General features: G+C 62.1%; 1 protein-coding gene across 8 annotated transcripts; it reads left to right on the top strand.

Annotated features, from left to right (window-relative positions):
• Positions 1–3,326: 3,326 nt before the first annotated feature.
• CIC (capicua transcriptional repressor) lies at positions 3,327–26,987 on the top strand (the record flags this gene model as incomplete). 8 transcript variants are annotated; one of them, XM_079723004.1, is made up of 20 exons in its annotated part: positions 3,327–6,108; positions 17,975–18,124; positions 18,212–18,446; positions 18,531–18,660; positions 18,756–18,938; positions 19,019–19,184; positions 20,026–20,228; positions 20,324–20,549; positions 21,019–21,122; positions 21,403–22,630; positions 22,722–22,909; positions 23,308–23,429; positions 23,527–23,693; positions 23,795–24,085; positions 24,182–24,501; positions 24,769–25,022; positions 25,121–25,272; positions 25,350–25,481; positions 25,780–25,911; positions 25,999–26,987. In XM_079723004.1, the coding sequence occupies 20 exons, from the start codon at positions 3,327–3,329 to the stop codon at positions 26,364–26,366; spliced, it is 7,533 nt and encodes a 2,510-aa protein (XP_079579130.1). In that variant the 3' UTR covers positions 26,367–26,987. The 8 variants fall into 8 exon arrangements, with proteins under 8 accessions (XP_079579130.1, XP_079579128.1, XP_079579129.1 ...); XM_079723002.1 differs by having other exon boundaries at positions 24,182–24,504; positions 25,118–25,272; XM_079723003.1 differs by having other exon boundaries at positions 24,179–24,504.
• Positions 26,988–27,800: the final 813 nt, after the last annotated feature.

Genomic DNA, 27,800 nt, shown 5'->3' with positions numbered 1-27,800 from the left:
ACCACGTGGGGGAGGGGTAAGAGAGTAGAACCCGGTGAGGTCATTGCGCCGCCCCGACCGCTGCTGATTGGCTGCGGGCCTCACGGGTGGCGGTTGGCTGCTCCTCGCACCTCCCCCTTGTGCCGCTACCGCCGCCACTGAGAGGAGCCAGCAGCGACGCCAGAGCCGGGAATCCGGGTGAGTCGGGGCCCTGGGTCTAAGATGCTCCTGGCGCCCAGTGAGACTCATGAGGAACTGCCCTTTCGACTTTTTCTCCTAGCACGGGTTCTTCGGAGCTCCAGGCACTCTGTCACATGGGAGTTGTAGTCTGCCATGTACTGTCGACTATGGGTCGGAGACGTAAGAAGACTACCATTCCCAGCAGGAATTGCGACTAGCCGGTCAACAAACGCTGAGGCCACGCCTTCTGAGCTTGCTCATTGGAGAGCCTGTCCCTTAGCCCCTCCTCCTTGCATTTCATTGGCTACTGTCCCTCGCAGAGGCTGGGTTCCGGCCTAGAGTGCAAGACGACTGGGTACTGTATTCGTCATTCTGCACTAAAGCGGACTGCGATTGGTCAATGCTGGTGTCCATTAGTTATTGTAGGGCAGGACCCTAGGCTGATCAGGCGGTCGTAGGCTCAGGTTGGTGTCGGTCCCAGAGGGAGGCCGATCTTGGACTTTGGCCCCACCCCCTAGCGCTGTCGGGTGGGCGCGATTGGTTGTGGCAAGCGTCGCTCGTCGTTGAGAGGCGGAGCCGACTAGGCTCCGAATATCTATTGGTCTAGGACGGCGCCGGTCAGCGGGGTTGTGGCCGCTGATTGGCTGGCTGCTCCAGCTGTTGCAGGTCCATTCACCATTTTGTGTGTTGGAGTAAAAAAAAAGGGAGAAACGAGAGGGAGAGCCGGAGGGGGGCGGGGAGGGACCGGACCGGACCGAGCCGGGGCCACGGCCCCCCGCCCCGTAACCCCGCTGAGCCCGAGGTGAGGGGCGGGGCCAGGGTTGACACGGGCAGGAGGGATTTGGGGTGCTGGGGGCCGAGAGGGGACAGGTGGCAGGGACGGGGAGGGGGTACAGGGGAAAAGGGGTGAGCGGGGTGGTGGGAAGGGGGGACAGAGTGGAGGAAGTGGTGGGGAGGAGGAGTGACAGAAAAAGGGTGACAGGGAGGGGGTGGTGGGCAGAGAATGGGTAACAGGAATGGAGGGGTGACAGGACTAGATCAGGGTGACAGGGAGAGGGAGGGGACAGAGTTGGAGGGGGTGACAAGGAGAGGTGATGGGGAGAGAAGGTGACAGGTCCAGAGATGGCTGACATGAGTGACTGGGAGGAGGAGGTGACAGAGATAGATGAGGGTGACAAGGAGGGGGTGACTGAGGAGGGGGCCTAGGGCCTGTGAAGAGAGAGCTAGAGATAGAGATGGTGACAGGATGGGAGAGAGAGTGGCAGAGAAGCTGGTGCCAGGAGGCCTGTTGGGAACAGAGGACATGAGACCCTGAAAAGCCTGGGCCAGCCTGGGCTTCAGGAGTTACTGCTCAGATCCTGAGGGAGGTGAGGGCCCACAGGGCCTTGGGTGGGAGTTATCCAAAGAGGTGTGGACAGGAAGAGAGTAGGCCCCAGGGGAAAGAAAGAGGCTTGGCTTCTGGTGTGAAGAGGCTGGGCCAGGCAGCAGGGTCCAGGGGTGCCAGGCAGTGTGCTTGTAGGCCCTGGGTGGGGTATGCCCAGGATGGTGGCCCAGCAGGTCAGTGGGGAGAAGATGGTGGCGGCTGCCCAACTCCCGGGTACTTGGGTGCCTGCCCCAGTGTGAGAAGCCCCGGGCCCTCCAGCTTCTGCCTATGAGGACCCCAGGATTGGCTCAGAGAAGGGGCATCCTGGGACTGCAGGATCCTAAGGAGCAGCAGGCCCCAAGTGGGAGAGGTTACTCTCTCATGAGGTCAGGGCTACTATGGGAGCCTGAAGACTGAGTCGGGGTGCCTCTGATTGTGTTTGGCTTATGGTCCTGGATCCCCCAACCCTCCCAGAGGCCCTTTTTTTGTCCTCTCAGGTTCTCTTAGTCACTTCAGAGTAAAGTTTTTTCCCTTCTCTTAGGGCAGCTTGAAAGGGGGCGGGCAGTAATGACTGTTCAGGAAGTGGGTGAGGTTGGCCCGCTGGGCTTGTCCTGCTTTCTTTGACCTTCTCCCACTTACCCCACCTGGAGTCCGAGGGCATATTTGGGGGCCAGGGGGGCCCAGTCGGCTCAGCCACCCTGTCAGAGCCAGCCCAGTCAGGGTGGGGATGCAAGCAGACCAGAAGCGGGGTGGCTGGGCTGTTGGGTATCATGCTGGGTGCTGTGGGGGGAGGGGCAGGCTCCCATCCAGTGGGACAGTGAAACCCTGCGGTGTAGCTCTGTGCCCCACTGTGTGATGACGTGTTGTGTGTGCCGTGTGTGTGTGTGTGTGTGTGCGTGTGTGCTTATGCACGGCCCTGTCGTAGCACTGGGTATGAGCTATTGCCCCAGACGTGCCCCTGCCTGTTCCCTGCTAGGATCTGGGTAGATGGCTATACCTGGCAGGCCAGGGGTGCGGAGCAGAGTGGGCAGCTGTCCGTTGGGACTCTTAGCTGCCCACTCCTTCCCACAATGCCTGGCCATGCCAGGCTGCCCGGGCAGGGGTGGGGGGTGGTAGAGAGAGGCTCACATCACAGCCCGGTCACCTCCCTTTCTGTGACTGTGTGCCTGTGCATGTGTGTGTGTGTAAGTGTGTGTGCTCTCTGGACAGTGACAGTGCAAGGATCATGTGACAGGCGGCACACTGAAATGGTTAGGAGCACAGACTCTGGAGCCAGATTGCCTGGGTTCAGATCTTAGCTCTGCCATTTCCTAGCTGGATGAATTTGGACAAGTTGCTTGATCTCTCCGTGCCCCAGTTTCCTCGAGTGTAAATGGGACTGATAGTAGCATCTGCCTCTTAGGGCTGTTGTGAGGATGACATGGGTTAATAAAGGCAAGTTTAGCCCAGGGCTCGGCTCCAAGTGAGTGCTCCATAGACGTGAACCGTTAGTGCTTCTCGCGTCCCCTTGGGGCAGTCAGAGTGTGTGCATGCACCTACTGTCCTCTGCAGAGGAAGCAGATCATGTGAGGGTCCCCAAGGAACCAGAGTGTATAGCTCAGGGGACATGAGTGCCAGTCTGTGTCTGGGTGCTGGCTAGGGGCCTACATGAGTTGAAGACAGCCAGGAAGGAGAGCTTGGGGACCGTGGCGCTGAGACAGTGACCTCAGCAAGTAGGAAGTCTCGGGGGCAGTGGGTCTGGAGGTGTTCCTGAGTCACTCCCAGTGACCCTTGTCTGTCCTCTCACCCTGCAGGTAGACGAAAGATGAAACCAATGAAGAAGGCGTGCGCCGGCCTCCCAGGTTCTGGCAGCGGTGGCAGGTCCCCACCAGCCACCAGGGCCAAGGCCCTGAGGCGGCGAGGGGCTGGGGAGGGTGACAAGCCAGAGGAGGAAGATGATGAGGCGCAGCAGCAGCAGCCAGGGCCAGAAGAGGCTGAGGAGGGTGAGGAGGAGGAGGCCGAGCGGGGCACTGGGGCTGAAGGGCTGCCCCCAGAGCTGCACCCCGACGACCCGGCCCCAGGCCCAGCCGAGGAACCCAAGGTGGAGGGGGAGGCAGGCCGCTGGGAGCCCTCACTCAGCCGAAAGACGGCCACGTTCAAGTCACGAGCGCCCAAGAAGAAGTATGTGGAGGAGCATGGGGCTGGTAGTGGCAGCAGTGGGGCGGCTGGTGCCCCTGAAGAGCGGGCACGGACCCCCGAGGAGGCGGGCACCCCGGGGGTGCCTCCGCAGCCACCCACCTCTGCCCGCTCCTCCTCCACCGACACAGCCAGCGAGCACTCGGCCGACCTGGAAGATGAGCCGGCCGAAGCTGGTGGTTTAGGCCCCTGGCCCCCTGGCAGCACCAGCGGTGGCTATGACCTGCGGCAGCTGCGGTCCCAGCGGGTGCTGGCTCGGCGTGGGGACGGTCTCTTCCTGCCGGCTGTGGTGCGCCAGGTGCGCCGAAGCCAGGACCTGGGTGTGCAGTTCCCTGGGGACCGGGCCCTGACTTTCTACGAGGGGGCACCTGGCAGTGGTGTGGATGTGGTTTTGGATGCCACGCCACCGCCGGCTGCGCTGGTGGTGGGCACAGCGGTCTGTACCTGTGTGGAGCCCGGTGTGGCTGCCTACCGTGCGGGGGTGGTGGTGGAGGTGGCCGCCAAGCCAGCTGCCTACAAGGTCCGCTTCAGCCCTGGCCCCAACTCCCAGCCGGGCCCGGCGGCCACCCCGCCGCAGCCGCCGCAGCGTGAGCCCGAGGACGCGGTGTGGGTGGCCCGCTCCAGCCTGCGCCTGCTGCGGCCCCCATGGGAGCCCGAAGCCCTGCCGAGGAAGCCCCCGGCGGGTCCCGAGGAGCGGCAGGTCGAGCCGGGGGCCGCCCTTCCCCCCTGCCCTGCTGCCCTGGACCTCAAGCAGCCCGAGGATGCCGAGGTCTCCAAGATCAGCTTTGGTGGCCACCTGGGGGCTTGCGAGGAGGGTGAGGAGAAGCACCCGCCAGCCCTGGGCACCCCGGCCCTGCTCCCACTGCCCCCGCCCCAGCTCCTGTCACCGCCACCCAAGTCCCCAGCCTTCGCCGGCCCAGGCCGCCCTGGCGAGCAGCCCTCGCCCTGCCAGGAGGGGAGCCAGGGCGGCAGCCGCAGCAGCAGTGTGGCCTCCCTGGAGAAGGGGGCTGCACCGGCCGCCCGGGCCCGCACGCCACTGACAGCGGCCCAGCAGAAATACAAGAAGGGCGACGTGGTCTGCACACCCAATGGAATTCGAAAGAAATTCAACGGCAAGCAGTGGCGACGGCTGTGCTCGAGAGATGGCTGCATGAAGGAGTCCCAGCGGCGGGGCTACTGCTCCCGCCACCTGTCCATGCGCACCAAGGAGATGGAGGGCCTGGCGGACAGCGGCCCAGGTGGGGCTGGGCGGCCAGCTGGTGTGGCGGCCCGTGAGGGCAGCACCGAGTTCGACTGGGGTGATGAGACGTCTCGGGACAGTGAGGCCAGCAGCGTGGCAGCCCGGGGAGACTCACGCCCACGCCTGGTGGCCCCCGCTGACCTGTCACGCTTTGAGTTCGATGAGTGTGAAGCAGCTGTGATGCTGGTGTCACTGGGCAGCTCTCGCTCGGGCACACCCTCCTTCTCCCCCGTCTCTACGCAGTCACCTTTCTCGCCAGCCCCGTCACCCTCACCCTCACCACTCTTCGGCTTCCGCCCTGCCAACTTCAGCCCCATCAATGCCTCGCCAGTCATCCAACGCACTGCTGTTCGCAGTCGCCACCTGAGCGCCAGCACCCCTAAGGCAGGCGTGCTGACGCCACCGGACCTGGGCCCTCACCCACCCCCACCTGCCCCCCGAGAGCGCCATTCCTCTGGCATCCTACCCACCTTCCAGACCAACCTGACCTTTACTGTGCCCATCAGCCCTGGGCGACGGAAGACAGAGCTGCTGCCCCACCCAGGGGCGTTGGGGGCCCCTGGTGCAGCAGGCGGAGGAGCCGCCCCAGACTTCCCCAAGAGCGACAGCTTAGACTCTGGTGTGGATTCGGTGTCCCACACGCCTACACCCTCCACACCGGCTGGCTTCCGTGCTGTGTCGCCCGCCGTGCCCTTCTCCCGCTCCCGCCAGCCCTCGCCGTTGCTGCTGTTGCCCCCACCTGCCGGCCTCACCTCGGATCCTGGGCCTTCCGTGCGCAGGGTGCCTGCCGTGCAGCGGGACTCACCCGTCATCGTCCGCAACCCCGACGTGCCGCTGCCCTCCAAATTCCCTGGGGAGGTGGGCCCTGGCAGTGAGGCACGGGCTGGGGGACCTGGGCGGGGCTGCCGAGAGACTCCGGTGCCGCCCGGGATGGCCAGTGGGAAGCCTGGCCTGCCTCCACCTCTGCCGGCCCCCGTGCCCATCACTGTGCCTCCAGCTGCGCCGACGGCCGTGGCCCAGCCGATGCCCACCTTTGGCCTGGCTTCCTCGCCCTTCCAGCCGGTGGCCTTCCACCCCTCACCTGCTGCCCTGTTGCCTGTCCTGGTGCCCAGCAGCTATACCAGCCATCCTGCCCCCAAAAAGGAAGTCATCATGGGCCGGCCTGGGACAGGTAAGAGGTTCAGGTGGATGGGCTGGGTGAGGGCTCATTTTGCACAGGGCCCCTTGCAAACTGGCTCTCCAGAGAGGTGAGCTCCCCACCTTGGGTGGGATTCAAGGGGAGGCTGGCCTCCTCTCTGCACAGATGTTCGGTGGGAATTCACGTGTCAGGCAAGGGCGTGGAGTTTTTCTTTTTTTTTTCCTTCCAGCCGCACCGTGCGGCAAGTAGGATCTTAGTTCCCCGATCAGGGATCGAACCCGTGTCCTCTGCAGTGGAAGCGCGGATTCTTAACCACTGGACCGCCAGGGAAGTCCCCGGGCGTGGACTTTGAAGGCTCAGTGCAGTGTTTCCAGAAGCCTCCTGTTGGGAATGTACTCTGAAGGGGTCCATCAGTCAGCAAACCTTTCCTGAGTGCAGGCTCAAAGCCAGGCCCCCACAGAGCTGATGGGGTAACAGAGATGATAATCATGATGACAGCTCCCACGTCTGGAGGACTGGCAGGGGTATCACCATGATAAGCACTGCAAGTGGGTTATCGCACCTAACCCTCACACCCACCCCTTAACGTAGCACTCACAGCATACTGGACCCTGCTATGATTATGCTCATTTAGAGGAAATTGGGAATTTCCTGGTGGTCCAGTGGTTGGGACTCCGTACTTCCACTGCAGGGATCTGGGTTCGATGCCCGTTCGGGGAACTAAGATCCCACAAGCCGTGCAGTGCGGCCAAAAAAAAAAAAAAATTAGAGGAAACCGAGGCCAGGTTAGTAACTTGCCCGGGGTCACATGGCTAGTAAATCCTGGAGCCAGCCTTCAAACCCAGGCAGGTTAGCTTGTGACCAACCTGCCTGGGTTACTGATGGGAAGACTGAGGCTCCAACAGGTCCTTCTGCCAGGTGGTAGCAGGACCAGGACTGGAGCCCTCATCTTCACCGCTGCACCTGGTAAATAGCACAGGTGTGGTCAGTGCCATGGCGGGGAGCTGGGCGTGTGCTGGGCATGCTTCCAGTTGTGAACCTAGTCTGGCTGCCCTCAGGAAAGGGCGTGTAAGCTGAGAGTTGAAGGATGAGTTGGAACCAGCAACCGTGGGACAGGGGAACCTCCTAGGAGGCTGTTGGGAAGGCTCCGAGGCCAGGAGCACTGCTGAGCACAGCCAGAGTGGCTAGAGGGCTGAGGCCAGAGGTGGGGGGACAGGCATTTCTGAGATAGTGCTGGAGAGCCAGCTGGCCTGGGCCTTGTCAGAGCAACTTTCATGGAGGGTGACGTACCCGTCACCAGCCCCTTCCCTAGCATCTTTTTCTTATTATTAATTCACTGTTGACTGAGGCCCCCTCTCTGTGCCTGGCCCTATGCTGGCTGATGCTGAGGACACAGCCCTGTCCTCACAGGGCTCATGGTCCCTGGAGTAAGACAGACCTGTCCCCAGATAGTAGCTGTCCAGAGTGGTCAGGGCTGGGGTGGAGGAAGCCCAGGAGGCCGTGTGAAGTCAGGGAGGGCTTCTTGGAGAAGGGGCCAGTGAGACCTACAGGGTCTAAAGTGAGACCTGAAGGGTGTGCAGAAGGGAGCCTGGCAAGGCCGGCAGGAGGACCTTCGGGCAGAGGGAAGAGTGTGCAAAGGCCTTGAGGCAAAAGCAAGAATTTGAAGGAAGTTGAATCTGCAAAGTCAGGGGCTCTAGACAGTGGGTGAGCTTTGGGATGTGTGGCTGTGTTGGCGAGCAATACATCAAGGGTCACATCATAGAGGGTCCTTCTAAGACTTGGGAACTTTATCCTGAGAGCCATGGAAGGTTTTGAGCCGACCCAACCACGGCTATACCATGAAGGGTGAGTTCCAGCCCCTGAGACCAGAGGCAGGGAGACCAGGGAGAAAAGAGTCTGGGCTGTGGCTCTGGGTAGGAGCCGCTGTGTCTTGGGCTGGTGCAAAGACCAATACAGGAAGGGGCCCAGACCCTGCCCTCACTGAGTTCCAGCCCAGACCCGGGCAGAGGGACTCAAAGACTACGCTTGCCCCTCATGCTCATATACTGAGGTTGTGAGCTGTGTTTTTTGCCCCACCCCCACCATTTTTTACATTTGTCATCGTAGTTGATATGAGCAAAATTCCACAAAGTGGGCACAGCGGGGATTCCTATCCTTAGGCAGATGAAGAAACTGAAGCAGAAGGACTCCTACCATCCCCCTCAGCCCCCACCCCCGCATGCCTACAGCCCCCGACATTGCCCTCATACATAGCCTCGGTCAGTCATGACCCTCACTGCTGCCGTGTGGGGAGGGATGGCACGATGCAGGTGACCTGAGACCTACCAGGGTGGTCCGGGGTGGGCGGGGTTCCTGCCACCATTTTCCAGATGAGGAAAATGAGGCCCTGATAGAAAAAGAGTCCTGATTAAGGTCACCCAGCCAGGGAGGAGCAGGACTGGGCCTTGAACCAGGTCTCTCGATCTCTAGATCACAGGACTCTTCCTACTAGAAGTAACAGTAATAATAATTTATTGAGTACCACCCATGCATGTGCTTGGCACACTGCTCAGTAAGCGCTGACTGAGACTTTACTCACTGAATCCTCACAACAACCCAGGAGATCAGCACGATTATTGGTTCCAGTAGACAGAGGAGGAAACTGTAGCCTGAGAGGCAAAGTGACTTGCCCAAGGTCACCCAGCTAGGAAGAGGGAGAGCCAGAGTGTGAATCCAGGCTGTCTGGCTCCAGAGCCCAGGCTCTTAAGCACTCTCAACTAGAATAATGAAAACAATAATAGTAGCCCACTTTATTGAGCATTTACCATGTGCCCAGCCTCAGGCGTGGGGCCATCTCATCGAAACCTCCTGATGCTATGAAACAGGGATTACCAGCCCTGTTGTCAGGGGGAGGGGGGGAACTGAGGTTCAGGGAGGGGAGGCCCCTTGCTGGAAGCCACCTGGTCGTCAGAACTTGTCCAGTGCCTGTCCTGGCGGTTCTGAGCAGCGCCTCCCTGACTACACCCATGCTGAGGTATCCAGGCTGCCCTCAGGTTCCCAGCCAGCAGGCCCTTTTGTTCTTCTCTCAGAGGCCTCCCTAAACCCTTGGGAGGTAGGCACCTTGGGGCCTTCTCCCTCTGAGGCCCAGATAGGGCAGACTGTGCCCAGTGGAAGAGTGAGGCTATAATCCTGGCCCCTTCTGCCTGCCCATGCCAGGGCCTGACCCTCAGTCAGGGCAGCAGGTGTGAGGGGGTGGCCCGGGGCAGCCTGCCTGCTTCTGCCCCCCGCCAGGCATTTGCTTCCGCTGGGGGACTTGCCGGAGCAGGCTGGCCGGCATTCTCTACATTCTGTGCGTGGCCGGGCCAGCCAGCTGCCATTGCCACCTCCCTCTGACTCTTCCCGCCTGCTCCCCAGGAGAGGAAGCCGCCCCAGGGCCTGCAGCCCTGGCCCAGGAGGCCAGATGTCTCAGCCCTGTTTCTGGCATGGCCTCCCTTCCAGCTCCCACCTTCCGCCTGGTTTCGCCATATTGACAGGCAGTGCCCCTTCTCCTGGGCCTGTCTGCCCATCTGCCTATTTGAGCCACTGTATGTCTATCTGTCTCTCTCTTGGGTTCCTATGTCTGTCTCTGTCTAGGTCTGTTTCTGGCCCCGAGTCTCTCTCTCTCTGGACTTCTGTCTGACTTTCTCTGAGTCTGGCTCTCTATGCCTTTCCAGGTTTGTACCTCCTTAGACATCAGTTCTGGTCTGAGGCTTCATTCCACCTTCTTTCTGTTTTGATTCCCCCATCTTGGAATCCTGTCTCTGGTCCAGCCTTGGCCTCTCCTCTGGCCCTCCTTCTCCCATTCTTTAGACGGACATGTTTCCCCCATCCTAGCCCCCACCCCCACTCTGTGCACATCAGGCACTCTGTTCCTTTAAGTCAGTGGATAGTTGCTAAGCACCAGATCTCCTGCTCCTTGGCGAACAGGTGGGAGAATGGGGAGTGTTGGGAGAATGTCTAGGCCTGGGAGCCCCCGCTTGTCCCTTGACAGATTAAATGCCCACTCATGTCCCTGAAACCTGCTGAGAGGTGTTGGGACCCATCCTGCAGACCCATCAACACGCAAGCACCTGTTCCCAAGACAGGCAGGAAGGCGGGGGCTTTTTGGGCCAAGCTAGGAGATCCGGCTGTGGGGGAGAAGCAGGAAAGCAGCTCCTGTGCCCACCCATCTGCTCGAGGGCATGACCCAGATCACCCCTAACACCATCACCCCCATCGCCTTTCAGGAGACACTTTGGTGCCAGCTCCATTTAATTGAGTCCCACGTGTAGTCCACCCCAACCAGTAGGACCTCAGAGGCCAGGCAGCATCCACCAACTATGCTTGGGTGCGTCGGGAAAATGAGGCCCAAAGAGGAGCCAAGGGTGTCCTGACTCCCCAGATCCAGATCCAGATTCTGCCCACCAGAATTTGTTTTGTCTCAAACAGTGAACCCCTTCTCTCCCACCAGAAGTCACTCCTCATCCCTCTACCAGGTCCAGGCTGAGCAGCCCTGGGATAAGTGGGTGGGGAAGGCAGATGTGGATGCAGGCACCGGCAAGGATGAGCAGAGGGAGATACAGAGCCTGGGGAGGCCCGAGGAGAGAGAAAACTCCGTGGCTTCATGCGAGGTGATGAGGAAGGTTCAGGTAGGCTTCTCACTGGAGGTGACATTTGAGCTGAAGCAGGAATGAGTGGATTTCAGGGTAGTGAAAGAAAGGGAAGGGCCATCCAGGCTTAGGCAGCCACAGGAGCAAAGGCCAGGAGGGGTGAAAGTGCATGACCTCTGAGTGGCCAGTTGAGGCTGGAGCTGACACGAGCCTAGTCTTGGCAGAAGGGTGCCAAGGAGGACAGGTCCAGCCAGGCCATGCTTGAATGTCAGCCTGTGAAGATCCGAGAAAGGGTTTAGAGCAGAGGGCAAGGGTTGGATCAGGGTGTCAAAGATCCCTGGAAAGGAAGGAGACCTAGGCTGGGAAGAAGAGGATGATTTGCGGGAGAGAGAAGAGGCTTTTTTGAGGTAGCAGGAGTGAGTCTTGGAAGAGCCCTCAGCGCCAGGCACTGCAAGGGGTCAGGCTGCCTCCTGCTGGCGGCGGATGGCGGGGCTGCTGGCGCGCGCATGCGCAGCGGCGGGGTGGTGTGTGTGGCCCGCAGCCCCCGGCATTAATGGCTCCATTAGTGGCCGAGAGGGAGGCGCATTAGCGGCGACGACGGCGTCTGGCTCCCATTACCACCGGCGGCAGCGGCTGCACCGCAGGCGGCTGGACCCTAGCCTGCCGCGCCGCCGCCTCCGCCCGCACCCCGTCCCCTGCCTGTTCCCGCTCCGCTTGGGGGTCTGGGACTGGGAACCCCCGTCTCCCCATTTCGGTGGAAAAGCTGACTTGTGAAGCCAGGCAGACCTGGGCTCGAATCTTGACCGTGCCACCTCCTGACTGCGAGATCCTACGCCCTTCTGAGCCTTTTTTTTGCGAAGCAGCCCGGGAAACAGGGTGTACCGGGGGCTTTGTGGATCCAGACGGGCACCCAGTGAGGGCCGCGCCCATTCTCGCGCCCCAGGGGGTAGGCCCGGGGCGTCGGGCCTCCGGCCTTCCCATTGGCCGCTGTCGCGCCCGCCGACGCCGATTGGCCGAGACTTGCTACCCTGGCCCCTGCGTCATTAACCCTTGCGCGGCCGCGTCCTCGGGCAGGGTGGGGGGACCCCACCCCCCCCGCAGCAGACAGTTCGGGTGCCAGCTGACCCGCGCACCGCCGCTGCCCGCGTGGGTGTCAGGCCGGCCGGATGCCCGCCCGCCCTCCCAGCACAAAGCGGCTTTGTGGGGCCCGACGGGGGCTGGCTGGGGGCCAGGCGGCGAGTGGAAAATCTCGTGAGCTCGGGGCTGGGGAGGAGAACGCAGGGCGGCGCCCCCTCCTCCGCCCAGGCAGTGGCCCCTCCCTCAGCCCGCGGGGACCAGCCCTCGCAGCCCCGGCGCCTGTACACTCTCCCTCAATCCCCTCTTCTACCCCCAAATCCGTATCCCGCCCTCCATCCTATCCCGCCCATCTTCCAATCCCTGGGGAGCCTCCCCCGCACCTCTCGCTTGCTTCTCTTTCCCTTCTGGTCCCCCTGCCTACCCCAGCCCCACTCACTGACTCACCCCGGCGCTATTTTTAGGCCCCCATCCCTCCCGAGCAGCACCAGTCCAATCCTGGGCTCGTTCCCCAGGCAACCCTGGCCGTCTCCGACGCCGCCCGGGGTGGGTGGGTGGGTGTGTATGTGGAGAGCGGGTGAGGGGAGCTGGGGACACTGGGGTGGTGAGCCGAGGCGGGGACCCGGGCCTGGAGAACAGGGTGGGGAGCCGCAGGCGGCAGGGCGCGGTGCCTCTCGGGCTCAGTCAACGGGGGCCCGTGAGTTCAGAGCATGCCTGCCTGTCCCTCAGCCTGTCAGCATCCCTGGCTGTGCGCCCCAGGCCTTTGGGCAGGCCTCAGCCTGTGCCACCCTGGGTGGCACTTGCCGTCTCCATCTGGGCTCCCTGTCCCCAGGCTGGGGTGGGGTGGTGCTGTGCGGGCTGTTTGGGGCCAAACCTTTTGTGGAGTTGGCTATAGGGTAGTGCAGGGGGTGGCTGCACCGTAGTTCTGCCTAGTACCTGCTCTGAGTGAAGGATGGTGATGCACCCCCTCTCTGATGGGGCTGGGGCCCTGGTTTGGGGAACCCCCTCAGACTTTTCCAACTAGGGAGGCCCCAGTTAGGGTTGGGGATGGCTAGAGATATGGAGCCGTCTGGGGACAGGACCTGTTCCCTCTTCTCCACTCCTCATCACCCCCACTCAGGGTTCCTCCATTCCAAACAATGGAAGCTAAGTATAGGGCTGGCCCAGTGCCCAGGGCAGGGGGGCCCTTCCCGCCCAGATTCCGGCCCCTCCCTGCTAGGCTGGGCCCCCACTTGGCTGTACCCTGCCCTGTAAGGGGCCTCTTCCCATCCCTCCTGTGTGGGCACTGTCTTCTACCAGATGTGCAACCCTCCCAGATGTCTGGGGCCCTCTTTCCCTACTGTGCCAGGCTTAGCTCTTTTTCTCACCCAACAGAAGTGGGGGGGCTGGCAGCAGGGTTCCTCTGAGCTCAGTCCCTGGGCTTCATTGCAGTGGGGAAGGGGTTAACTTGCCAGTAGGTGACTCACCGGTGGGGAGAGTGGGGAGAGGAGGGGGCAGCGGTAGGGAGATAGAGCAGGCCACATTGATTTCAACCTTGATTTCTGCTTCACATTGCAGTCCCTGGGGCAGTGAGGTAATGGAGGGTCTGAGTCTGGGGCTGCATAGGGAGGAGGGGGCAGTCACCTAATAGTCCCTCTGTTGGTCTCTCCAGGCTCACAGCCAAGTGTCTGGCCCTGTAGTCTCTGGAGGTCAGAGGGCTACAGACCTTCCCCTTCCCTCTGGGCCCAGGTTACCCGGGTTTTGCCCCCTCTCCATGCCTTCATCTCTGTCTGTAGCTGCAGAAGGCTGGGAAAAGGGTTTGTCTGTGCCTATCACTGGTCCCACCTGTGTAGGACCCCAGTCTTGGTGCATCTGAGCCTGTGCAATCTTTACCTGCCCAGGTATGACCCCAGGCCTCTGCCTTTACTGGATGTGGCCTCAGGGCCCCTCTTGGGTGATCCAAGGCCTCTGCCTCTCTGCCTGGTGGGCCCCAGACCTTGCCTGTGTCTCCGTGTGTACCCTCTGACCTTTCTATAGTTCACCAGTCTCTCTGATATCATTGTCTGAACATATTCCCAGGCCTCTGTTGAGAGTCTCTGCCTGTGTCCACCCTGAGGTGAAATTTTCAGTAGTGGAAAGAGCACTTGAGTTGGAGTGCTGGGCTCTTATGTCCTGGCTGCATGATCTTGCACAATTTATTCAATTTCCCTGAGCCTCATTTTCTCATCTGAACAACAGGCATAATAAAAGTGTACTTCCCTAGTGGCTGTGAGGATTCAATGCACGGGGTTATACATACAAGCTCCCAGCATGTAGCAGCCCCAGTGTTAGTTTCCTTTCTTCCTCTTTTGGAAAGGGTGGCTCCCAGCCCAGAGTGGTGGCCCCCTGCCTTACACTGTGAGGTAGAGGGTCCCAGGTGGCTGCTAAGTGTCAGGCAGGGTAGCTGAATCAATGGGAATGGCCATGGCACTTTGTATACCTCCTGAGCCAGGGTACTGAAGTAGCTAGTGCTCACCGGGGTAAGTTTACATAGTGTTTGGGGTCAGTATGATGGCATTTGTGAGAGTTACCTGTGTTGGGGTTGGGGGTTGCCAGGAAGGCCATATGAGTGTGTGGTTGTGTTGGAGGGATGTAGGGTGTGTGCTGTGGACAAGCAGTGGCTGTGATGAGGTGTATGAGATAATTCTGCCTGTTTGATATGTTGTGTGTTTGTGAGTCACATGGGCTGGTGAATGTGTATGAGGATATGCTTGATGAAGCACATATGACGGCATGTATGAAATGGGTGATGTGAAGAAGATGGGTGAGAACAAGTGTGTGTGATGGTGGGTGGGGAGTGATGGACGTTTAGCGTGGGAGGTAGTACATTTGTGTGAGGTGTTCCGGGTGTGTGACTTCTGACTTCGTGTGTAAGACCGAGGGTACATGTGACCCTGGATTGTGTATGAGATAATGGGTGTGGTAGGAAAGTCTGTCTATGAGGAGTGTGTGTGTGTGTGTGTGTGTGTGTGTGTGTGTGTGTGTTTGTGACTGCTGTTGTGAGAGTTGGTGAGGGCTCAGGGGTGGCTCGCCCAGCCCTACACGCAGTTTGTCTGCCCTGCGGGGCCGCGCGTGCCCAGGTGGGCGTGAGGGAGGTGGGCCGAGCCGCGCGTGAGCGTGTTCCTCGCGCGGACTGGACACACAAGCACCACCCACAGCCCCGGGCCTCTGCAGCACGGCACCCCGAACCGCCCCCCTGGCTCAGTGCCTTTACTGCAGTGCGCCCTCCCTGCCGCCCTCCTCCCACGGTCCCGCCCCGGGCCGGCTTGGGTCCAACCGGAGCCCGCCCCGCCCTGCCCTTATTTGCATATGACTGACGTTCCCCCGGGGCGGCCAATGGGGGCGGGCGCGGCGGGGCCTGACCCGCGCGCGGCGGCGGCAGCCAATGGGCTCGCGCGCGGTGGGCCGGGCTTGCGCGGAAGGCCGCGGGGGAAGCGGGGAAGGGGCGGGGGGAGGTGCGGCGGGGGGAGGGGAGCGCGTAGTAGTGGCGGGGCGGGGAGGCGGCGGCGGTTCGGCGCGGGGCTCGCTCGGAGCGCACGGACGCACGCACGCTCGTCCGTCTGCCCGCCCGGGGCCGGAGGCCGACCCGGCGCTGAGCCGCGGGCCCCAGGCCCGGAAAGGCGGGGCGCGGCGCCGGCAACCGGGGCGCTCGGGGCCAGAGCCGTTACCCGCCAGAGCTGCGAGGGAGGGAGGGAGCGAGCCAGCGAACGGGGAAGGGAGGGGGCCGCCCCCGCGCACGCGCGCCGCGCCCCGCCCCACCTGCCCCGCCCGCCCGGCTCCGCACGGGAGGAGGGAGAAGGAGGGGGCGGCGCCGATGGCCTGGGTGCCGCGCGCCCCGTGACGGCCCCCGCGCGCGCCGGGGGGCGGGGCGGGGCCGGCGCGCTCTGACCTCCCCCGCCCCCCGGGCGGCGGGAGGCAGGCGGCGTTGTGCGCAGGCGCGCCCGGCTGAGACCCCCCGCGTGGGGCGGCCGGAGGGGGGGCGGTGGGGGGGGGCATGCGGCGACGGCCTCCAGCTCCCCCCGGGCCCGAGCGGTGGCGGCCGAGGAGCCGGCGGCGGGCGGAACGGCGGCGGCCGCTGAGGAGGCGCGAGCCCCGGCCGGGCCACCCCGTGCCGGACCATGTACTCAGCCCACAGGCCCCTGGTGCCCGCGTCCGGCGCGGCCTCCCGTGGCCTCGGCATGTTCGGTCAGTAGCGCCTGGGCCCTGGGACTGCAGGGGTCAAGGTGTCGGGGTGCTGAGTGCGAAGTAATAGTGATGGGGTTATAGTAAGAGAACGGTGGAGGCAGAGTAGAGGGGAAAGTTATAGAGCTCGGCTGGGCTGAGTGGTTAGTGACGGCAGGTGGGAGTGTAGTGGAGGGATGGGAGTGCAGACTGGGGAGTAGCTGAGGACAGCTGTGGTGTTTAGGTGTGGGGTGGAAGAGGTATGTTGTCATGGGAGGTGAGGAGGGGTGCAGAGTACCTGGCTTCGGAGCATGGATTAGAATAGGAGCAGCGTGAGACCTGCTGGTGCCAGGTGTGGAATAGAGGGAGAAGGGACTAGGGGCTGTGATTGAGTAGTGGGGCTAAGGACAGGTCTTGGGAAGGGAGTGAGGCACTGTTTGCTCAGAACAGAGTGACGTGTTGGTGGTTTGCTTTTCAGAGAGAGGAAGAGACCCGGGAACCTGGAGGGTAGTGCACTAGGGAGGAGTTCAGGAGGGACAGGACCAAAGGACTGTTCTCCCATCGTATACTGGGCCCCTTCTTTCCCACCCAGCAGAAGATGAGGGGGCCTGATGGGAATGATCCTTGAGAAAAGAGGGACAGGTCCGGGTCTCTGAGGCTGTCATGGGTTTGGAGGGCCCAGCAGGCTTTGGGGGCTCCAGTGCCCCCGTGGTAGTGGATGGGATCTTCATAGTGTTTTGAGTCCTTTTCCAGTGTGGGCTTCTTTGTTCCTCTCCTGTTGCCTTGATATCTACTTTTTTGTTTCGTCAGCACCTCACAGAATCAGGTCTTGAGGCCAGTGCCTCACATAGGGGCTCCCCTAGGCCAGCCTTCTGAAGACGTTGGCGGGGGGATCAGCCTAGGTCAGATTGATCTAGATCAGGGGGAGCCTGGAATGATGGGGACCAGGGCTAGGGCGTTTCCCTCTTCTCTTCTTGGTCTTCCCCTAGCAGGGGCCTCCTCTGCTGCTTACACTTCCCCCAGGGAGCTGGCAGTGAGTAGCCCACTCCCAGCCTGGGCCAGCCCCAGGAGTCCAGCCAGGGGTGGGACTCAGCTGTAAGGGGTGGGCTGGCTCCCTTACCACCCAGCTCCTGGAGCAGAAGGTTGGACCTCTAGGACCAGCGCCCTGGTGAGGGAAGTACCTTCCTGTGCGTAGCCTTAAGGAAACACCTGGCCCCTTTGCCTGGCCTGGGCAGAGCCTTGTAATAATTCTCTCATCTGTCCCATTGTCTGTGCCTTTTTGTCTGAAGAGTTTACCACACCCTCCCATCTTTTTGGGCAAGGGGGCTGGACACTACACTAGAGATAAGCTCGGGGCTATAGAGTGAGGGAGGCTGGGAGGTCTCTTCATGGCCAGTAGATTCTCTTTGAGGAGGAAAGAGATGCTGGAGCCACCTGTGCCCAGCCTGGGAAAGGCAGGTCTGGCTCCCTGGGGTCTGTGGTAGGGGGAGGGAGGCAAGGAGAAAGGCCTGAGACCCCATGCCCTGTGAGTAGTGGGGAGGGGAGGAGAGGGTGGGGGGGCTGGGCCATCTGCCTCAGGAAAAGAGAAAGGGAGTATGAGGCCAAGGTGAGGGGCCCTGTCAGACGGCAACACGGTGATGGGAGTTGACTGAGGGAGGGTCTGCAGCCTTGCTAAGGTCTAGGGGCCTTGGGAGAGTGAGTTGGCAAGCAAACGTGGCCTGGTTGGCGACAGGAGCCAGTCGTTTCTCTGGCCTGGTCCCTGGTGGCAAGGCTGGTGGAGGTGGGGGTGGAGGTGGGGGAGGGAGTGGGGTGTGAGGACCGTTTCCCTGCTTCTGTTTTCTTTCTTAAAAATCTAGAAATCTTTCAGGGAGGAGTTTTTCCTTAGTGATGTCGCATGCACGAGCCCAGGGGGGCTCTGGGATTGAGGAAGGGGGTGTAAAGAAGGGGTGGAGCCACCTTGTCCGGGGTGGAGAAGAGCTTGAGTTGGGGGTCAAGGCCAAGCTCTCCTGCCGCACAGCTCAGCTGACTCCTTCCCACAGTGTGGACGAACGTGGAACCTCGCTCTGTGGCCGTGTTCCCCTGGCATTCCTTAGTCCCCTTCCTGGCCCCCAGCCAGCCTGACCCCTCCGTGCAGCCAAGTGAGGCCCAGCAACCTGCTAGCCACCTAGTGGCCTCCAACCAGAGCAAAGGTGAGGGCTGGGAGGCTGTGGGAAGGCATGGGGATGGGGTCGAGATGGCCCAGGAGCCCTCTGATCTGCCTGCCGCTCTGCCCCCAGAACCTGCTGAGTCGGCAGCTGTTGCTCACGAGCAGCCAGCAGGCGGGACGGGGAATGCTGACCCTGGGCGGCCCCCTGGAGCTACGTGCCCTGAGAGCCCAGGACCCGGACCCCCCCACTCTTTGGGGGGGGTGGAACCTGGAAAAGGGCCCCTTCCCACGACGGAGGAGGAGGCCCCTGGTCCTCCAGGAGAGCCCCGGCTGGACAGTGAGACAGAGAGTGACCACGACGATGCGTGAGTGCCCTGAGGCTTGGGACTGGGGAGGAGGGTGGAGTGGCCAGAGACATGGCTCTCACTGCCCTGCCGCTCCCGCCACAGCTTCCTCTCCATCATGTCTCCTGAGATCCAGTTGCCTCTGCCGCCTGGGAAACGCCGGACGCAGTCCCTCAGTGCCCTGCCCAAGGAACGAGACTCCTCTTCAGAGAAGGATGGACGCAGCCCCAACAAGGTGCCTCATCTCCACCTGTCCCGAGCTCACCCTGTGGCCGCCCAAGCCCGTCTCCCCAGTCCTAACCTTCCTGCTCGGGCCTGTGTCTACTGCAGAGGGAGAAGGACCATATCCGGCGGCCCATGAACGCCTTCATGATCTTCAGCAAGCGGCACCGGGCCCTGGTCCACCAGCGTCACCCCAACCAGGACAACCGGACCGTCAGTAAGATCCTGGGCGAGTGGTGGTACGCTCTGGGGCCCAAGGAGAAGCAGAAGTACCACGACCTGGCCTTCCAGGTAACTCCGCCTCCTCTCGGCTGCTCGGCTTCCTCCGGCAGGGTGGGTGAGTGAAGGGTCTCCCTGCCCTCTCCTGCCAGGTGAAAGAGGCCCACTTTAAGGCCCACCCAGATTGGAAGTGGTGCAACAAGGACCGGAAGAAGTCCAGCTCAGAGGCCAAGCCTACAAGCCTGGGGCTGGCGGGAGGGCACAAGGAGCCAAGGGAGCGGAGCATGTCGGAGACGGGCACCGCCGCCGCCCCGGGAGGTGGGTGAGCCCCTCGGCTCTTCTGCTCTGACACCGGCCTCCCCTTTGCTTGCTCACCCACTTCCCCGGAAGCTCCTCTTAGCTTTATCTGTTTTATCTGAGGACCCTTACTCACGAAGGAATTGGTACTTATCTCTTGTGAAGGGGTCAGGGAGGTCCAAATAGATGAGGTTTCTGAGCAGAAGTCTTATTGTCAAGTGCCATTTGCTGAGCGTTTACTCTGACAGGCGTCAAGAAGAGCGTAGTCTTTAGTATTCAGAAGCGTACCTACTTTTGCAGACGTGAGGAAACGGCTTAGAGAGACAAAAGCACTTGCTTGAAGTCACTGAAAAACTAGTAAGTAGCAAAGGTTGAATTTCAACCCCAGCTCATCTGGCTCTCAAGACCACAGTTGGAAGCCCCTCGTTGGCTGCTTCTACTGCCTGAGGGTGTTTAGTGTGCCTGGCACCATTCTGAGGCGCTTCTCTGGAGTCATCCTGTGGGTTTGGGCCCACGACTCTGGGGGGGAGGAGACGTTCCTTCTTCTCTGAGATGAGGGAGTGGACACTCCGATAGTCCAGTGGGTATTGGCTGGGCGATGCCACACACACCTGTCTCCAGGCTCTCATGCTCTCAGGAAGGCTGCCTCCCAGGGAGCAGTGGGCTTGCTCCTCTCAACCCAAAAGGGCAGGAACCAGGGGGAATGCTGGCCTGGTGGGTGGTATCTCTTTTCTGCCAGGTGGCCCAGGAAGTCCAACCTGGCTTCTGCCTGGTATCTAGAAATATCTGTGGATGGCTTGGCCAGCCTGGGCACTGGGAGGAGGCTTCCTGACTGCGACACTTTTTTCTTTCCACCCTACAGTGTCCTCGGAGCTCCTGTCCGTCACAGCCCAGACGCTCTTGAGCTCGGACACCAAGGCCCCGGGGAGCAGCTCCTGTGGAGCAGAACGTCTGCACACAGTCGGCGGACCTGGCTCAGCCCGGCCCCGAGCCTTCTCCCACAGCGGGGTCCACAGCCTGGATGGCGGGGAAGTAGACAGCCAGGCACTACAGGAACTGACTCAGGTCTGGAGCACAGGCCATGGGGGTAGGGGCGATGTGCAGGGAGGGCTGCCCACGGTGACAGCACTGGCTGAACTCTCCCTGCACTTCTTCTGCAGATGGTGTCTGGCCCTGCATCCTACTCTGGCCCAAAGCCTTCCACCCAGTATGGGGCTCCAGGCCCCTTTGCGGCCCCCGGTGAGGGAGGCACTCTGGCAGCCAGCGGGCGGCCCCCACTGCTGCCCACCCGGGCCTCCCGTTCCCAGCGTGCAGCCAGTGAGGACATGACCAGTGACGAGGAACGCATGGTCATCTGTGAGGAGGAAGGGGATGATGATGTCATTGGTAAGCAGTTGCAGGGCCCAGAATCCTATCCAGGGAGCAGCTGGCTAAGGTTTGGAGGGTGGGCGAAGATTTGGTCCAGGCCCTTAGGCCCCTTCTTTTTCTTCCCTTCCACGTTCGTTTGTGATTGCGGGCATGTTCAGTTCAGGCCCTACTGAGTAAGCCCAGCTCTGCCCTCAAGAAGCCCCAAGCCAGACAGGAAGCTGGGAGGACACGGGCATGGCCGGGCCATTGGACACAGTATTAGGTGCTGTTACCAGTGTGCTCTTAGGGTCTGCTGGCGGGCAGGTGGGCAGAGCATTCCTGGACAACACTTGGGACAACACTTGTTCCTGGTGAGGAACAGCATTCCTGGACGGCACTTAACTGCTAACCCGGGGCCGAGCCGAGGCCAGAGCCAGGCTCCACGCTGTTCCTCCTGGGCAGCCCTGCACCCAGCCCTTTACCAGCACTGTTCCCTCTGCTCTCTCAGCTGATGATGGCTTCAGCACCACTGACATTGACCTCAAGTGCAAGGAGCGGGTGACCGACAGCGAGAGCGGAGACAGCTCTGGGGAGGACCCAGAGGGCAGCAAGGTGAGGGCTTGGGACTTGCTGCTGTCTGGTCTCATGCATCCTGGGAAGGGTGGGGGGGGGGAATGTTAACTTCTCTGTACCTTGACAGAGGGGGAGATTAAGGCGCAGAGAGGGTGAGCTACTTGCTCCATGGGGAACTGGGTCTCAGCCTGGATGAGTGGAGGCCTATGGCTAGCCTGGTTGCCAGGCGGGACGGGGAAGTTGGGATGGGCGGGACGGGCAGGGTGTGGGTATCCAGGCTCCCCTGACATGCTCGTGTCTCCCTTCTCCTGCCACTCAGGGATTTGGTCGGAAGGTGTTCTCGCCTGTGATCCGTTCCTCCTTTACTCACTGCCGTCCATCGCTGGACCCTGAGCCTCCAGGGCCCCCAGATCCACCTGCCGGCTTCGGCAAAGGCTACGGGCCCACCCCATCCTCCTCATCCTCGCCTGCCTCCTCCTCAGCCTCCGCAGCCACCTCCTTCCCGCTGGGCTCAGGGACCTTCAAGGCCCAGGAGTCAGGTCAGGGCAGCACAACAGGTCCCCTACGGCCCCCACCCCCTGGAACTGGGGGCCCAGCAACACCTAAGGCCACCCGGTTTCTCCCCACGGATCCTGCCACTTTCCGGCGCAAGAGACCTGAAAGCGTGGGGGGCCTGGAGCCACCAGGCCCCTCAGTCATTGCGGCACCTCCCAGCGGGGGAGGAAGTGTTCTGCAGACACTGGTCCTGCCCTCAAACAAGGAGGAACGGGAGGGCAGCGGAGCTCGCATGCCCTCGGCCCCAGCCCCGTCGCTGGCCTATGGGGCCCCAGCAGCCCCCCTGTCCCGCCCGGCCGCCACCATGGTCACCAATGTGGTGCGGCCTGTCAGCAGCACTCCTGTGCCCATCGCCTCTAAGCCTTTCCCCACTTCTGGCCGGGCAGAAGCGTCTCCAAATGACACGGCTGGTGCCAGGACTGAGACAGTCGCTGGGTCCCGGGCACCTGGGGGCTCCCCACTGGGCGTCAGCTTAGTGTATTCGGACAAGAAGTCGGGAGCAGCCACCTCAACAGCCCCACATCTGGTGGCTGGGCCCCTACTGGGCACTGTGGGGAAGGCGCCTGCCACTGTCACCAACCTGCTGGTGGGCGCCCCGGGCTATGGGGCCCCAGCACCCCCCGCTGTCCAGTTCATTGCCCAGGGGGGCCCTGGCAGCGGGACGGCTGCAGGCTCAGGAGCAGGTGCTGGGAGTGGGCCCAATGGGCCAATGCCCCTGGGCATCCTGCAGCCAGGTCCCCTGGGCAAGGCTGGGGGAATCACCCAGGTGCAGTATATCCTGCCCACGCTGCCCCAGCAACTTCAAGTGGCGCCTGCCCCAGCACCAGCCCCTGGGACCAAGGCAGCGGCTCCCAGCGGCCCTGCACCTACCACCAGCATCCGTTTCACCCTCCCGCCGGGCACCTCCACCAACGGCAAAGTCCTGGCTGCCACCGCACCCACTCCTGGCATCCCCATCCTGCAGTCCGTACCCTCCGCCCCACCCCCGAAAGGTGAGGCCTGGGCTGGGCAGCATACGGAGAGGGCCCACAGGCTTATTCAACTCCTTTGTAACCACCTGCTCCCTTATCTCTCAACTTGCAGCCCAGTCAGTTTCTCCTGTGCAGGCCCCGCCCCCAGGTGGCTCAGCCCAGCTGCTACCTGGGAAGGTACTAGTGCCCTTGGCCACCCCTAGCATGTCAGTGCGGGGAGGAGGGGCCGGCCAGCCGCTGCCCCTGGTGAGCCCACCCTTCTCAGTACCTGTGCAGAACGGTGCTCAGCCACCCAGCAAGGTAAGGGCACCTCGGTGGTGGCCCGCCTGTTTCTTATTCTTCTCTTCCCGGGTGTTAGCCTCTATGTCCCACGGTTTCTGTGTCTGTTTTTTTGTATGTCCCACGGTTTGTGTGTCTGTTTTTCGTTCAGTCTTCTCCTTTTCTCCCTTTTTGCCTCTTGGCCCCCGTCTTGCTCGACATCTGTGCGTATCTTGATTCTGCCCTCCGTGTTTGTACCGTGTTCCTTCTCTGTGTCTCCTATCTCTCGCCGTCTTCTTTGCTTTTGTTTCTCCTTTCCCGTCCCCATCCCAGTTCTCTGTCCTGTGTCTCTGCTGAGGTCCAGCCTCCGAGGTCTTGGTCCTCCCCTGCCCCACTCTGGGTCCCCAGCTCACCTCAGCCTGTGGTGCCCTTGCCCACAGATCATCCAGCTGACTCCGGTGCCTGTGAGCACACCCAGCGGCCTGGTGCCGCCCCTCAGCCCGGCCACGCTCCCCGGACCCGCCTCTCAGCCTCAGAAGGTTCTGCTGCCCTCCTCCACCAGGTAATGGCATTTGAGCCCTCATCCGGAGGTGAGTGCAGGGAAGGCGTTAGGTGGGGCCAGCTCGCCTACACCTTCCTCCTTCCTCTCCCTGCGGCAGGATCACCTACGTGCAGTCAGCAGGCGGGCATGCGCTGCCCCTGGGTACCAGTCCTGCATCCAGTCAGGCTGGAACAGTCACCTCGTACGGACCCACGAGCTCAGTAGCCCTAGGCTTCACCTCGCTGGGGCCCAGCGGCCCCGCCTTCGTGCAGCCCCTGCTTTCAGGTGAGGGGTGGCCTGGCAGGCATCTGGGGACCAAGGGTGGGGCTGAGGCAGCTACGGCCCTAACTCGATCTCCTGCCTCTTCTCTGTCTTTCTCTCTGCAGGCCAAGCCCCATTGCTGGCTCCTGGCCAGGTGGGCGTGTCACCTGTGCCCAGCCCCCAGCTGCCTCCCACCTGCGCAGCCCCCAGCGGTCCCGTCATCACAGCGTTTTACCCTGGCAGCCCCGTACCCACCTCCTCAGCACCCCTGGCCCAGCCATCCCAGGCTCCCCCAGGCCTGGTCTACACCGTGGCCACCAACACCACCCCCCCTGCTGCCACCATCCTGCCCAAGGGCCCACCGGCCCCCGCCACTGCCACCCCAGCCCCTACCAGCCCTTTTCCTAGTGCCACAGGTGGGTGCCGGGCCAACCGAGGGTGGGGTGAGTGGGGAGACCCAGGGGATGGGCTCCAGCCAGGCCTGGCTCAGCAAATACTCTCTTTACCAGCAGGCTCCATGACCTACAGTTTAGTGGCCCCCAAGGCCCAGCGGGCCACCCCCAAGGCCCCCCAGAAAGTGAAGGCGGCCATCGCCAGCATTCCCGTGGGCTCCTTTGAGGCAGGTGCCCCTGGGCGGCCAGGCCCTGCGTCCCGGCAGCCGTTGGAGCCTGGCCCAGCTCGTGAGCCCCCTGCATCCGAGTCAGAGCTTGAGGGGCGGCCAACAACACCAGCCCCTCCACTGCCCCCAGAGACCTGGGCTCCCCCAGCCCGGAGCAGTCCCCCGCCGCCCCCACCTGCTGAGGAGCGGACCAGTGCCAAGGGCCCTGAGACCATGGTGAGTGCCCAGCAGGCCTGGGGGTTCCCTGCTGCTGGGCTCGGCCCCTCAGTCCCCTGCCTGCCCTTCTGTTCCACCCCTCTTCCATCCCTGTCTGAACCGTGCCCTTGTGGGTCCTCCTCTGTCCTGCCTGTCTGTCTGCATGACTGGGTCTTCCCCATGGCTCTGTGTCTTGGCCGTCAGCATTCATCTTTTGTATTTCTGGGTCTTGCCCAGGTGAGTCTGAACCCAGTGTCCTCCATCTCCCTGCCATCCTCACCCCAGGCCAGCAAATTCCCCAGCTCATCTTCAGACTGGCGTGTCCCTGGGCTGGGCCTGGAGAGCCGAGGGGAGCCTCCCACCCCTCCCAGCCCGGCCCCAGCTCCGGCCCCAGCCCCTGGTAGCAGCGGCAGCAGCAGTGAGGGCAGCAGTGGGAGGGCAGCTGGGGACACCCCCGAGCGCAAGGAGGCGGCTAGTGCCGGCAAGAAGGTCAAGGTGCGGCCCCCGCCCCTGAAGAAGACCTTTGACTCTGTGGACAAGTGAGCATGGGCTGGGGGACTTGGAGTGTGTGGGTTGGTGGAAGAGGGGGCAGTTGCAGGCTGGGGCAGAGGAGGTGACCCTGCCCGCTCTCCAGCAGGGTCCTGTCGGAGGTGGACTTCGAAGAGCGCTTTGCTGAGCTGCCTGAGTTTCGGCCTGAGGAGGTGTTGCCTTCGCCCACCCTGCAGTCTCTGGCCACCTCACCCCGGGCCATCCTGGGCTCCTACCGCAAGAAGAGGAAGAACTCCACTGGTAGGCGAGCGCAGGGCACCCAGGGTAGGTGGGACAGACTGGGGCCATCTCCACTGAGCCTGCTTCTGTTTGACCAGACCTGGACTCAGCCCCCGAGGACCCCACCTCGCCCAAGCGTAAGATGAGGAGACGCTCCAGTTGCAGCTCGGAGCCCAACACCCCCAAGAGTGCCAAGTGCGAGGGGGACATCTTCACTTTTGACCGTACAGGTGCCGGTGTGGTGGCAGGCAGGGCCACGGGGGTCCTAGGGCCTCCAAGAGGGGTGGGGGTCCCAGGAACGGGGTTAAAGATGGGAGAGGTGGGGTGGGTGTTGCCGAGAGGGACAGCAGGTAAAGGGTGGGTTCTGATATTCAACAGGCCTCTAAGTTGGTACGTGACCTTGGGTGGGTTCCATCTCTAAAGCCCACTGTGAAATAGAATTCAGTGAGGGCGGAATGGCCCCCTCGGACAGTGGTGGAGGGCCAGGCTGCTGCGGAGGCTCGACTGTGCTCCCTGCGCTGCTCCCAGGTACAGAAGCTGAGGATGTGCTCGGGGAGCTGGAATACGAGAAGGTGCCGTACTCGTCGCTGCGGCGCACCCTGGACCAGCGCCGGGCCCTTGTCATGCAGCTCTTCCAGGACCATGGCTTCTTCCCATCAGGTAAGCAGGTGTGGAGTCTTGGGGGGCACTTGGAGGGGGCCTACCCACTCATCTCACCCTGCCCTCCCCACCACCCTCTGTCCACAGCCCAGGCCACGGCAGCCTTCCAGGCCCGCTACGCAGACATCTTCCCCTCTAAGGTCTGTCTGCAGCTGAAGATCCGTGAGGTGCGCCAGAAGATCATGCAGGCGGCCACTCCCACGGAGCAGCCCCCAGGAGCCGAGGCCCCCCTCCCTGGACCGCCCCCCACTGTCACTGCTGCTGCCCCTGTCCCCACTCCCAGCCCTGCTGGGGGCCCTGACCCCACCTCACCTGGCTCGGACTCTGGCACGGCCCCGGCTGCCCCGCCATTGCCTCCGCCCCCAGAGCCGGGGCCTGGACAGCCTGGCTGGGAGGGGCCCCCCCAACCCTCACCACCCCCCTCTGGTCCCTCCACAGCTGCCACAGGCAGGTGAGGGGCTCCTGAGAAGACCCCAGACCCACAGTACTCCCCTCAGGACACGGACAGTATGTAGGTGGCAGGAGTGGGGGGGCAGGATGGTTACCTCCTCCCCAGCAAAGCCATTGCGTCCTTTCCAGTTTGGGACGGAATGAGGCCTGCTCCTCTTGTCTATCCCCCTCCCCCCACAGCTCCCTCCCTGTGATGGGGGGCGGCTGAGGGGAAGCAGGGGGCACAGTCTCCCTCCACCGAGCCCCTGTACATAACCTGGAGTGTGTTACCTTCAGACCTTTTCACTTGTACTTTATGCAAAATGGCTCGTGTGAGGGCTGCAAGCTGGAGGGTAGTGTGGGCCTCGGGCCACAGGGAGGCGCCTGTGGAGTAGGGGGAGTTCATGTACCCCTTTTTTCCCCAGAGGGGCTGGACTCAGGTTAGTTTGGGGGTGGGGGCTCCTGCACTTTGCCACAGGCACGGGGAGGGTTCTCTCTCCCCACCCCCTCTGCCCTCCCAGCTTGGGTTGTACTTTCTAAGAAGGTGATTCCCCCACCCTGTCCCCATCCCCAGAACAAAACATGTTGATCATGTGCAATATTTCTTACTGTGCTGAGAAGCCGCAATGACCGAGATTAAAGCTGTTTAACACACCTGTGTGGCTGCCTGCTCGTAAGGGAGAAGGGATGTTGGTCGTACCAGTCCGACCCCGAGCTGGCCGTGGAGCTGGACTTCCCCTAACCACCGACCGTGAGGTGGGGGGTGCGATTCCAGGACCGTCCCTTCCCTACATCAGGGGGACCTGGTGGGCAGAGTCAAGATGCCCGTTCCGCCGTCCAACACACGCACGAGTTGGGGAAGGCGTGTGATGTGGTACTGCAAGAAGGACAGTTCACCTTGGACGTTCCAGCTGAACGAGAGAGGTCTGAGCCAGGGGTGGCACTGCGTGGGGAGGCCAGTCAGCCCAGAGTACTACGCTGTCCCCAGTGACCCCTGCTGCCCTTGTGTGGCCTGAGCCAGCACTGCAGCCAGGCCAGAAGGAACCTCTCCTGGTTTACGCCTCTGTCACAGCCTGTGGACAGTGCTTCTCTGGAGAGAAAAATACCCATACGCTGTGTGGAGGGATGACTGCTAGGGGTGGGAAGGTCAGGAAGCTTCCACAGGAAGTCACACTTGAGCTAGGACCAGAGCACCAGAAGTTCCAGTCGGGGGGAAGAGCATGTGCAGATTGGAGGGCAGCTTTGGGTGGGCTCTGACTGTTGGGTCACCCAGAATTCTTGCTTGACCGTAATCCTATAGGGCCATGTTAGCAAGCCAGTTTCACTTCGTGTTTTACTGATTGGTCGTCCCTGCCTGGAGCACCACTGTGATGACTGAAATCTGCCTGACTCTACAAGAGCCAGAGTATCTTGATGGATTGGTGCGGCCTGCCTTGGGCAGAGATGCAGGGTCACAGACA

This window comes from Hyperoodon ampullatus (assembly GCF_949752795.1).
Source record: "Hyperoodon ampullatus genome assembly, chromosome: 18".
NCBI lineage: Eukaryota > Metazoa > Chordata > Mammalia > Artiodactyla > Ziphiidae > Hyperoodon > Hyperoodon ampullatus.
This window is presented reverse-complemented; position numbering and strand designations above follow the sequence as displayed.